The 13,007-nt window shown below is 45.1% G+C and overlaps 1 protein-coding gene across 1 annotated transcript; it reads right to left on the minus strand.

The window, feature by feature from the left end:
• Positions 1-8,124: 8,124 nt before the first annotated feature.
• Positions 8,125-12,204, minus strand: LOC134839898 (uncharacterized). Its single transcript, XM_063855528.1, has 4 exons — positions 12,054-12,204; positions 11,466-11,662; positions 9,816-9,985; positions 8,125-9,232 (listed from the first exon to the last, which is right to left on the minus strand). The coding sequence occupies exons 1-4, from the start codon at positions 12,202-12,204 to the stop codon at positions 8,125-8,127; spliced, it is 1,626 nt and encodes a 541-aa protein (XP_063711598.1).
• Between the last annotated feature and the right edge of the window lie 803 nt (positions 12,205-13,007).

The raw sequence follows: 13,007 nt of genomic DNA on the forward strand, positions 1-13,007 counted from the left end.
GGGGATCGAACGAGTGTCGCACGAGGATTTGAATAGACATCATTGCATAGACTGGTTGAAGGCTCATGAGGCGCACTTCTCGAGGGCGAAGTTGATGGAGACCACAGACCTGACGGGAATTCCCACAAAAACGATCATGGGACCCATTAATTACAGACCTCTCAAGCTGCTGGGGAGTCCGGGACTTATAGCAGAACCTCCCAAGCACCGAACCAGCATCGCCAGAATCAGGTTGGCAACCCCGGCACAGTTGAACGTGGTAGACAAGCTACTCAATCCGGGAGGAACGGGATTGCCAGACGCCGCTTACGAAGGCTCGAAATTGGCGGAAGATCCCAGGTACGGGAAGCCCTGTGGTGGCACCCAACTGGCCAAAACTCTGGCAGTTTACGATAGAACAGATCCAGCTGCGGCAAGAGTAGTCATTGTGGCGGGATCGGACTTCGAAGGAACGTCTCCCAAGTTGTTCTGGCCGGAGACTCTGGTATACTCCTTGCCAGGAGCCGAATTGAACCAGATGTTGACTCTAGTGGTGGAAATAAAGTCGGAGATGCCTTGTGAACCTGAGCTGCTAATGTTTGCAGGAATGAATGATCACCTGCACGCGATGGGACTTCTTGAGCAACTGAAGGGCAAGGAGATTCCGACATCAAAGAAGATATGGGAGGCTATTCAGGCGTTATTTGCGGCGATGAATGAGGTACAAGAGAACGTAGCCTCGAGATTTGGGTCCAAGACGAAGGTGGTGTTTACCACATCCCCAGGATACGCAAATATGCCACCCGCCCTACAATTCGTGTACGCGGTCCTGATCCTGATAGCAGAAGGGAGTGAATGGCGGATTCTGATGGCAGCCCCCAATCGAGAGTTGGAGCCATTGAACTTGAGGCTTTACAAATCAGAATTGCCGGCGGCATGGGCTGACACATCTCATGCACTGAGGGGCTTTTACGGACTGGCCGACGTCCTGATTGTATTGGATGAGGTACTCTTGCTAGAGATATCGAACTTTGCTAGACAACTCAAGTTCAGCCCAGTCATCGGGGACGACCACCCGGCGATAAACCAGTTGACGGCCAGCCTGTGGTTCCGGAGTATGGATGTGAAAGTCGCAAATTCCACCAGCAGGACTAGAGGTCCCAGCAACGAGAGAAGAAATGTGGCCGAGACGGAGAAACAGTTAGAATCGATGAAATATCGCTTGACTCAAGAGAATGGCTGGTGGCCATTCCTGACACCAAGGCTGGAGAACGTCACGAATAAGACGAGGGAGGAAGCACCACTCCTCGTGAAACAAATCTGGAGTTTTCTAGAGAAGCAACTGGAGCTAGCTGAAACGAGAGACATGACGGTGGTTAGATTTGTCTCGGCCGCCAATGAAGTGACGATTGGAGGATTTTGGAGAGAGCACGCCAACGGCGAATTGAAGACTAGGAGAGATTACGAGATTCTCAAGTTCTTCAGTCCTTGCTGGGAGAGAGAATTCTTGGCAGGAGTGTTCGGCACCACGGCGACTATCTTCGGAGCCTTCGTACAGGAGATACTGGGCATGTCCATCAGCCTGCTCTTGGCCCTGTATTTGGTTTACCCCAGATACTTGTTCAACATGGGCCCAGCATACATGTTTAGTCGAGGAGTGGAGACACTTCGAGTTGATGGGTATCTGGCACTAGTACTCTTGACCCATGGGGAATTGGTATCGTTTCATCGGTTAATGGAATATGGAGAACCTCTGTCTATGGGGAGAGTCCACACGAGCATTGAAACCAGCTCCTACAAGTGTGCCGCAGGGTTGAAGACACTGCTGGTGCAATACCTCATGATGCAGAATCGATACATGACGGGTGAAGATGAGAACCCAACCTCGAGAGAAGAATGGGAGAAGGCGAACAGAGGGATGCCTCTGTTGCCGGACCTGTGCCTGGCAATGAGGTCGGACCCAATGGGGATAATCCGGGGTCTAGAGGAGGTGGTGACCTGCATCTATGGTCCAGCAGTGACGTACGCGTTTCCAGATCCCCTGGTGATAACGTATCGTCACTCGGTGACGCACTTGAGTCTCATCAGCGTACTGGATGGTACAGCGCTGAATTGGTGTCAGCAGGAGGTGCTCAGGGCGCGTATGAGCAACACGGTACTCTTCGGAAAAGTGAAAGATGCCGAGATGATGGTGTGCAACTTCAGGGGACAAATGCAATGTAGAATGGCAGGCAAGCGAGAGGGCCCCATTGAAATGTATCCAAAGTTTTGGAACCTAAACCCATTGACGGCCAACGGACGAGAAGTCTTGAGAATCCCCGCCTGGAAGGAGTGCTTTGCACTAGTCAAGAGGGAGCTGGAGGCCATAATGGAGAAAGAAATCCTACCAGCCACCATGCCTGAGTTCCCGACAGTCAGGAGGATGACCTTGGGAATGAATAGTCCCTTGGTGGTTCCCTCCATAATGGCGAAGATGATGACGGAGGAAACGCAGAGGCATTTCACGGATGGCTGGGATCCCCTGTTCATCGGCTACACGGCGGCAGTCTACTTCCACACCAGCGAGAGGAAGGTAAATTCGTGGACGACGCAAGCGAAAAAGAGTAGAGGTTCGCAGCCCCCTGGATATGAGGTGCGGAAAGTCTTGAGAAGGAAGGACTTGAGAATATGCTACCCATATGGGATGATGGCAGGATGATCGTGATGGAGGGACACGTCGCATTGGTGGACGAAATGAAATTTGCCACGAGAAAATACAAGGCACCCTATGGCTTAGAACAAGTAGAAGTGACACAGGAGGGAACAGAACTAGATGCAGCAGGTCAACTGCATGTAGCCCTGACGGAATATAAAAAGCTGGATCCTACGACACCGTCACCACTGTCTGTAGACACGCCTGGAGACAAGAGGAGTGGACCCGTTGAGGATCGATTCAAAAGAATTCTCGAGAGAAGAAGAAATGAATCAGAGGAAGAGAGTATGGATGAAACTCTCAGTGAAGCTGGAGAAGACATGGAGGTGGGGAATACACCTGAACCAGGGCCATCAGGGGAGGAACTCACCACTCAAGAGCTGTTGAAAGACTTGAGCGAAGAGAATTGGGCAGATACTGCCACACCACCTCTGAACCCGTCCCCGCGGAAGAACCTAGAGTTGCCATTGGCAGGTGATACCTTCAATATGGGGATGTTACTCTTGAGCTTGGAGGAAAGGGAGAAGAACACGTTCGAAGGGAACAGGGACATATTCTTGGGATCTCTCGAGGATGACGCTTGGCAGGAATTCCTGGGGGAATTCAATCGAGAAGTGGGCAGCGAGACGACGCTGGACAAGTTCAAGAAGGAACTGTGGGACGCAGTAGTGAGATTCGGGGAACCGCTCCTGATAGGAACGGGCCTGGATGAGAAAGCAAGAAAAGAGCTGCTGAACAAGCTAGTGGAGCTGAGGAACGCACGATCGAAGACTAGAAAAGAGAAATGTGAGGACAGCTCTACTCTGAAACAAAAAACTGTGGATAAAATGGTTGATGATATAAAAAGGGATAAGATTGGGACTAGTAATATGATTAAAAGTACTAATATCCTTAAGGCTCGAGCAGGGGGGAGGCAAGAGTTGGAAGGAGTGGATGGAGAGGTCGAATCAATGATGATAGCCACAACACCCTCGAGCAGAGATGTGAAGACTCGCAAGAGGAAGAGAGAAGTGGAAGGATGGGGTAGTCCTTCAGTGGATGCTGTTTCGGAAGGAAACTTGAGAGAGACGGCGCCCATCGTTTTGGCCCGATGCAAGACGGCGGCATACAAGAACAGCTCGGAGCTCAGGAAACCACTTGAAGTAGAAAAGGAAATAGAGGTTTCCACCAGTTCGACGTCAGAAGAAGAATTCAAGCCTCAGAAGGTAAACGTGAAGAGAGGTTCAACGAACGGACAGGTAGGGCAAGTGGAGATCGGCAAAGAATGGATCTCGAAGGCACATCAGGACATGGGCAAACAAGTGACGAGTGATCCATTGGAGAGGAACAAGACGAGGAACACTTCCCGGACGTGGTGGGTGGCCCTCGAAACATTGAAGGAAATGGAGGACTGCTTGAAGAAGTTGGACAGTGGAATAGCTCGCAGGCGACGCAATTGGGCCACCCAGCAAAAAGCCGAGGTTAATAAGATAGAGATGGCAAGTCATCTGAAGAGGTCCTGGCAGAGTTTGTTGAAGGATCATTTTGAAGAGGCGATGAGGACATCCTCATCAGCACCGCCACTAATGGCGAATCCCTTCGTTAGAACTGCGGGACAATTAATGTTCACCTGGAGTCTGGTGGGAATAGAGTTGGAGACATTGACCTCGTATGACAGGCTGAAGTTGGGAAGCAAGAAGCTAGAGGTGTATCAGGCACTGATGCAACACGTGGCCAGGGACAATTCAGGCTTGAGCCTGGCTAGAAGAAAAGATGCCACATGTTTCTTGAGATGGACAATGTCAATGATGTCTGATAGCACCATCCTGGCATGCCACCAGAGAGCAAGTGGAAGTAAAACCATGGAGAGAAGAGTCTCAACGATCATCTTGAACGTATATCAGAGTACAGGAATAGAGAAAGAAGATGGTTCCAGACTATCCTTAGAGAACCATCGAAAGCTGGACGAGGTACGGAGGTTCTCTAATAAGAAGTTCGAGGAAGAACATGATGTTCACCGTAACCTGGCCTCGTCAGAACAGTACTCGAGACTCAGTGAGAAGGGGGAATACCAACATGTGTCTGGAGTGATGGGAATGGCCTACAATCCCTTCTTAGACTCGGAAGCTGGAGGAGCCCACAGAAACCATGAGGTAGCGGAGCTACTGAAGTTTTGGACAGAAAAAATAATGGAGATAGACGCGGTGGAGAAAGAGGGGCCGAGCCTGGGCCTGATTCTTGAGAAAACACCAGAGGTGATAAGCATACCGCGCTCAAACAAGAGAGTTGAAGTGAACATGGGCGGTGGAAATGGCTTGTTAACCACGAACTTGGGAGTGATATGGAAGCTACTAAGACCCCCCTGGTGTCCACATCCCCATGCGAGTCTAATCGAGGAAACCACCGAGCGAGTGAGGTTAGCACCAACGGAAGATGAAGATCTGGCGAAGTTGAGTGTGCTACATAAGCTAATCACGCCCCAGATGCAAGAGCCAAGCGAAAGGACGAGCGACCCCGGGTCAACAAAGAAATTGGAATCGGGTAGCTGTCTGGATTCGACGTGTGGGAACGGAGAGCACATCTGCGATGGACGGTCATGCGTCAGAATACTGTCGTTTCAAAAAGAAGACCTGGTCACTTGGTTCGAAGACATCACAGAAAGGGAGAAAAGTGAAGTGCAAATAACAGCGGAATGTTACGCGAGAACCACGGTGAATATAGCGACAGCTCTCGGATTCTTCTCGAGAATGTGTGGTCTGCAGGCACTGGAGAGACTGGAATCTGAACATCATTTAGTGACGGCGTTGAGCGTAGAATCATGGCCCGGGGTGTTGCAGGTGACTCAAAAACACATCCGGAGCTGGAAAGTTGGTCTTGAGGCGGAAATGGGATTTCCCCTGAGCGAAGCGTATGGCTTGCCATTGAACGCGAAATCGCTGATAGGGTCAATGATGGCCAACTTGTGCGGAAGTCACTACCCGCTACACATGGCGATGGTGGAAGTGTCCAGCCAGAGAATACTGGTGGACAAGGCCTTCTCAGTGCCCAAGTGCGTGAGGTTGGCTCGGATGTCGCATCACTCGCACAAGTTGTTGAGAAAAATCAAAGGGACAGTACCAAAAGAATTGAGAGATGACTTAAGCGAAATCTGGGGAGAAGATCTTCTGAAGTTGGAAAGAGAAAACACAAGCGATCACGAGAGACAAAACGTGATCGGGAAACCTGTGGGAAGTACTCCGAACCTGGAAGACAACGACACGATGCACGAGAAAATGATGGAGCTTGAGCCTCTCTTGGAAGCCTCAGGGGAGCGTAATCTCAGGAGCATTGAGATCTCTCATGGGGAATGCCCATGCCACTGTTTGGCACAAACGGTGTGGTATCCAGATCACAAGAACCTTTGCCTGGTGTGGGATGTGGAAGAGATTCGGTCGATCGGACTACCGGATCACCGGCAGAAGGTGACGCTCTTAGTAGTGAGTACGATGTTAGCTCTGAGATGGATAGAAGAGAATATAACGGAGTATCGGGAGGCGACGACGCCAACGGCTGAGTCAATATACGCGATAGACTACAGCAGGAGACTCGAGTTGTTTGAGACTGCGTGCAAAGTATTCGCCATACCGACGGAAGTCAGGCACGTATGGAGCCGCTTGAGGTACTTTCCATGGTTTCGGGCGACATTGACGTCTTGGTTGTACATGACAACGAAAGATCACATGAGAAAACATCAAAAGGAGTATCGACAGTTCCAGGCCGAGATTGGGCCGGAAGCTTTCAAGAGACCCCTGCTAACCCATCGTAATGCGATCACGACAGGATGGAAAAGAGTGGGTAAGATGTCTAGAGACAATACCAAAGCGAGGGAGTCGATACTAGAGGAAGACCTGGCGAAGAACGTGAGCTTGAGCCTGCACAACTCCTTTTGCTTGAACCGAGAAGCTAGGGTGAAGGCACTACCCAACCAAGCAAAGAGATTGCAGGAGCAGAGAGAATGGATGCGATCCTATGAACAGCTGAAGGCTTGGGAGGAGATTGTGATTAGTTCCGATGATGAAGAGGAACTGTTGAGACAGTTTGCCGCATCTAGCACTTCAGGATGCAGTACCTCCAATGCGAAGAGTACGAGATGAATGGGCAAATCGGATGGATCTTGAGTCTTGAGAGGGAAGGGGGGCTTGAGCGTGGATCCGAGTGAAACTTGGATTCACGAAAAAGAAATTTTAACAAAGCAAATATTGTTACTAATATACTATATTTATTATATAAATCGAAATGCTGCATGACAATTTCCTGATTGAATAGGACAAAAGAGATTTTAAAATGATTGGCTTGAAAAGCGAAAATTCAAGGGTGCAGGTGTATGCAGATTTTGGTTGCTGTTTAGCAATAGTGTGAAAATTTTAAATGGCTGTGAATTTTGGGGTGTAGATAAGCTTAAATCTGCTGCAAACTTCTGTAAATGACCACTGGCACTGTATCTTGAGCAACACTCGGTTTTTCTGGGACTCACTGGCAGAAGACAGCGCGCGATGAGGACATCGATCTCGAGTCCGGGGAGTATGTGCCAGTCGGTCATATTTGGAAGTTTGACCTTGAGAGGAGCAAAAAACACTTGATTTCGGAGTGAAATTTAATTTTTCAAAATTTCGAATGGAACCTGTCATGCACGATTTTCTCGCGAGAACTGAAAATCAGAAAAAGAAGTTAGAACAATTTCAGAACAATTGAGTAACAATCGCGGGAAAGTTGCTAGAAAAATTGGTGGGAAATTGCTATTCGCAATTTCGAAAGCAATAATAACCTAGAGTAGAGCTGTCCCATCTGTGACAGAGACGAGAGCATTCCCTCGAGTTGGATTATTACGATTGGAATACTATTATTGACTGGACCAGAGTGAACCTTCGGTGGAAAGGTGGACAGCTAGAGTGTCCCAATGGTTCACGAGAACTTGCAGTCTAGAGTAAAAACTTGTTCTTGTTGGTAAAACTGACTGACATTAAACTCATATTAGTTACTTTATTAATTCTTGAGTTGTTTACCGACTTATTTACTTCCTGGTTCTTGAGCGTGCTACAATGTGAGTACTTAATTTAAATTCCTAGAGTGTGTTTTATAATTGTTATGTTGAGGTAAGGCGAGTTTTAGGTTGATCCATCTGAAATGGATCAAAGTTCCACTGTCTAATAAAAAGTAACTTAACGGATTGTTCCAACCCGGTTTTTAACGGCGTTCATGTATTTTGGGTATCTAGAGACCTAAGTATGGGGACGTTTCTAATTCTAGAGTGGGGGGATATTTTAGTAGTAGCCTTTAAGCTGTAACGGGTCGTAGTCTCATGTCACAAGCGAACCGAACTGGCTCCGACCGTTCTTGAGGTAGAAAAACACAAGAGATAGTGTCCCTGACCCTTGAGCCAGTGGTTATAGGGCCTATTTTTCTTAAGCCTCATGTGTGACTGCAGTAGACGAATGTTACAAGTTACTGGCGTCATTCGTCAGCTCTGCCCGCTTCTGAGCTCCTATCTCCCAGCCATACCTGGTGTTTTTAGTGTTCTTCAAGAAAGCGAAAACAGATGTGCCCAAAATAGCGCATCCAGTCACAATAGAAATGGCCCATTTGGCGAATTCTGTGTCGTCTCTTCCATCGGCTCGAAAAAAGCCAATACTGAAGATAGTGGGAATAACGAAGACGCTGCTGAAAAAGATGGCGTACGTGAAATCTTCAGGCACTGGATACATGAAGTCGCAAATAAATTCGGCAAAGAGGGGCGTGAACACAATTACACACGTAGATGCGCCCAAGCCCAAACAGAGAAAGAATATCAAAAGTGCTAATCTATCGAGTACTTCTAAGAGTAGATAACTATAGAGAAGAAGAAGAGTGAACAGAAATGTGTAAATCACTAGGATGGATAAAATGAAAAAGAATAGTCGCTCACATCGATCGCTCAATCGAAATAGAAGGTATGCGACACCCACAGAAACAATCATCGCTGCTGAAACAGCGAGAGCAAATAGAAGTAAATCGGTTGTGTTTATTTTTTCATTTTGGTCGGGCTCTTCAAACAAATCTAGCTGGTCAACGACCCATGAAATCTGGTAAAAGAAAAAGATGTAGCTTCCAATTATAATTCCAGAACAGACGAGACATACCCAAATTCTGCGCTTGCTTCTCAGATTATTCACACTTGCTTTCAGCGAGAACCTCTGAGAAAGAGTTATGAAGCTCGGAATGTAGGCGCTTTGTTTATTCGGATAAAGGGCCAGAATCAAGTAGAAAACAAAAGCGGCGACGAGAGCTTGAGTCATCTGAAAGTAGCGAAACTTGCGCATTAAGTTCTCGGTACCTTGGAAGCAGTAAATGAGAATACAGTCTATCACGAAGCTGTACGTGATCCCAAGGTAGAGAGAGAGAAATGCGAAGCCAGTTGCCGAGCGTCGCTCTGTTTTGGGGAACCACTGGAGGGAAATTTGAGGCGGGGCCACTAAGGACATACATGCTGCTATTGAAAGGGGAACCTGGGTGACATACAACGTGATTCTGTTGTGGTAGTCGAATTCACAAGCCACCACAATACACCTCGCAGAAGGTTTTCGACATCCCATCAATTGAAACAATGTGAAAATCGCTAATCACTAGATGTAAATCACTAACAACGTTTTGAAACACTTGTAATGAATTAGTATTTACACTCTTCTCTTCATTTTTTTTCGCTCTTCAAAAAAATACAATACTTTTTTTTGCTCACCAAGTACTTGCATATAAAAAGCGTGCGGTTGATAAATTGAGGTTTTGAGCGTATGAGTAGGCGCAAACCTGATTTGAACGCTAGGCGTAAACATTACAAACAATGGTTTGTTCCCATATGGCTATAACATACAGAAAAGGGTCAAAATTGCTTTTTTCGTTGAGAAAAAATTTAACTAAAGCTTCACCAACACCGCCAAAAATTTGACACTAGGAAAAATTAAACTTTGAAAAAAGTAATAGCTAGATCTAAATTGTTTGTTTTTGAGACCAAAAAAACCTAAGGAAAGCTAAATTCGACTTCAGCAATTTTTCGGTTTTCACACCAAAACAAAATAATTCTGATTTTCTCTAGTTTTTCTATACACGCGCTAAGCCACTACAAGCAATATTAGTGTGGATGTTGAAAACCTGCCTTGCAGTGAGTGAAATGGCAGTGAGGAATGAAGACATGACCAAGTATCTTTTCAGGTCTGCCTTGCCTATTAGGAGACTGAAGGGATACGCGGTCACGAGGCATGTCAAGAAGAAGGTCAAACTCAATACGCGTGTTTTAACGTTGGCAATGTTCTTTTGAATGATCTCCTGAAATAAAGGCAACAAATGAACGAAAAAAAAGCACGCTAAACTTCATCGCAGTTTTTAGATTGAATGAACAAAAGTTAGTGATTTTCACTGCGTTCTTCTTAACGCGTTTTATATCTTAGCCAATTCAATATGTGTATGTCAGATGACCCAATGCTAGTATGGACTGGAAATTGAGGCCCTTTTGTTTACTGGTAACGCTTATGCCGTGGGATCCTTAAGTCTGGGGTTCGAATCCCTGTTGGACCTTGTATTTTTCGATACGTATTAATTCGATTTTTTATTGGGAAATTTTGGAAAGCCAATATAGAAGATGGCGATTCTCGATTTGTGTTCACAAATTTTCAGAAAACTTGATTAATGTCAGCTCAGTCTAATTTAAGGAAGGATGGGTCGAGTTTTGAAAATTACTACCTGTAAGTTTTCTATGTAACAAAATCGAGATAAACGTTAAAAAAATTTTCCGATGTTTTTTTATTTTCGTCTCATTTTTTACTCGCCAGTTTGGAATTATATGTTTAAGTTGTATCACACGTGTTGCGAAGTTACGCTTAGCTTATGCGATTTTAACTTAAATTAATTGTGGTTGTGTTAGTTCAAAATCACATTATATTAAGCAGATCAAAAATTGTTAAAAAGAAAGTTACATCAAGGACTTAGTTTGAGTTTTAGATATATTTGAGAGAAGCTCTGGAAAACTAAGATTTTGTTGAGTTGAAAAGTGAGAAATTTTGCATGCTGGCGGTTTTACCAAAGTTAATCCATTTTATACGCAAAATCTAATGTATTTTTTTTTCGATCTACTTATCAGGTAAGTTTTTTCGAAATTTGGGAAATTGAGCAGATGGTTATTGTCATTCGAAACGATCGTTTTCTATTCCTGTTTGCATGTTACAAATATTAAAAAACATATTTTGCAACGATCTCGAGTAATTGGTCTCATTTGAAAATTCGAAAATGAGATAAGTTTGAGCGTTGATTGACTTTCATCCAATTTCATCAATAGACTCTTTCAGCAAATGATAAAAAAGCAATTGGAAAAATGTTTATTCTCTTTCGCATCAATAGAATTCGCTGAAGGTTTCAGTTTGCCCAGCAACAGTAAGCCAAAACTTGGTAACTTATGAGGGTTAAGCATAAAGGTCGTTGCAATTTAGATCAATGATAGCCGGTTACTGTGCAAGTAGCACAGAAAGTTCCGACGACATTCTTAAAAAAATACAAAAAGAAAGTTTTTCAAATTGGTGTCGTTTTTTCCTGCATGTAGTGATGAAAAGATCTGAACGAAAAAATAAAACTTAGGCTTACTTGACATTCATAGTAAAATAGTTCAATTGGAAAACCGTTTTTGAAGAAAAATGACTAGAAAAACGAAGAAAAGTTTTTTAAAAATTATAAGCAGATACAGTGCTATCGGAAATTTAATTAGCTACAGAGTTTCTCAAGAGTGCATCCAATTTGGATTGTATGGCACAAGAACTTTCTGCTTGGTCTTGCTCATTTTGTCCATTCTCGTCTCTAGATTCCACATTTTGCCATTCACGGTATCATAGCGTTTCTTCATCTCTTCCATATCTTTCTTGATATGTTTCTCTCGCTCCTTATCTGTTGTATTCACTTTGTCCGACATCTGTTGTAGCTTCTCTTCAGTGGACCTTGCCAGGACAAAGTAGTTATCTAGGTTTTCACTCTTGTTATGTCGCAATTTAATTCCTGGCGATCCTCTTCACCGCACTTTGGCTTTTTGTATATCTGCTCCCACTTTGTCATCAAGTCAGTCAGATTAACTTCGTCTTGTTTACCCTCTGTCCCCCGTGTGACTTGTTCCTTATCCTGTTCTGTTTCCGTTGGTATCGCGGAAACTGTGCCAAAAATTTTGCTTTTTTCAGTCCTTGCTGTCACTTCCTCTTTTTCTCGTTTTCATTCCGACCATCGCCGCAAACTTCTCTGTGAACGATGTTCTCTTTGTTTGTGAACCGTCTTTTATCGTTTCCGGTGTGTTGTTAGTGATCTTGTCTCCATTGCCTATTGGTGAGAACTCTATCGTCTTTTTTCTTTGTTCTCCTACGTTTGGCATGTGTTGATTCTGTCGTTTTTCGCTCCGCTCCATCTATGCTATGATCTGGCGTCTCGAGATCGACTTCCTTGACCGGTATATTTGGTTCTTCCGGCAGTTTCTCTTTGGTCTTCTTTTCCTTGGTGCTTCTTGTATTGACCATATTGACTGAAATATTTTTCCTCATTACTCTGAGGTTTATTGTTTTTAGCTTCCGCTGCGTTGAGGATTGGTTTGTTTAACCTTTCCTCTTTATTAGCATCACTCTCGTTTTCTTCATGTTTTTTTATAAACCATTTTCTTTTGTTTACAATTTTAACTTGTACAAATCCCTACTTTAAAATCTATAAGAAAAAACCCCTAAATTGATTTTAAAACTAATCGTAGCAGTCGCACCAGGAAATTAAAAACCCTAAGTCAAGTGTCGTGTCCCTTCTCCGAAGTGTTGATAACCTTAGCTCAAGTAATTGGACCCATAGCTCTAGTGTTGGGACCCTTCGCCAAAGTGTTGGGACCCTTCGCCAAAGTCTTGGGATCCTTCGCTAAAGTGCTGGGACCCTTCGCTAAAGTGTTGGGACCCTTCGCTAAAGTGTTGGAACTCTTCGCTGAAGTGTTGGGACCCTTCGACGAAGTATTGGGACCGTTCGCTAAAGTCTTGGGACCCTTCGCCAAAAGGTTGGGACCCTTCTCTAAAGTCTTGGGATCCTTCGCTAAAATGTTGGAACCCTTCGCCGAAGTGTTGGAAACATCGCTAAAGTCTTCCGACCCTTCGCCAAAGTGTTGGGAACCTTCGCTAAAGTGTTGGGACCCTTCGCTTAAGGGTTGGGACCGTTCGACCAAGTGTTGGGACCCTTAAATTGCTATCTCAAGGCTCAAGTGTTGGGAACCTTAAAATGCTATCCCAGGAGTCAAGTGTAAGGACCCTCAAAAAGCTATCCCAAGACTCAAGTGTTGGGACCCTTAAAA

This window comes from Symsagittifera roscoffensis, chromosome 1, assembly GCF_963678635.1.
Source record: "Symsagittifera roscoffensis chromosome 1, txSymRosc1.1, whole genome shotgun sequence".
NCBI lineage: Eukaryota > Metazoa > Xenacoelomorpha > Acoela > Convolutidae > Symsagittifera > Symsagittifera roscoffensis.

Excerpts from the sequence above, each read along its gene's own strand:
- LOC134839898 (XM_063855528.1), bottom strand. The coding sequence starts at position 12,204 with ATGGTCAATACAAGAAGCACCAAGGAAAAGAAGACCAAAGAGAAACTG. Across the intron at positions 9,986-11,465 it reads TGAGCAAGACCAAGCAGAAA|GAGATCATTCAAAAGAACAT; the intron begins GTTCTTGTGCCA and ends CCTTTATTTCAG. Across the intron at positions 9,233-9,815 it reads GCCATTTCACTCACTGCAAG|GTGTATTGTGGTGGCTTGTG; the intron begins GCAGGTTTTCAA and ends ACCTTCTGCGAG.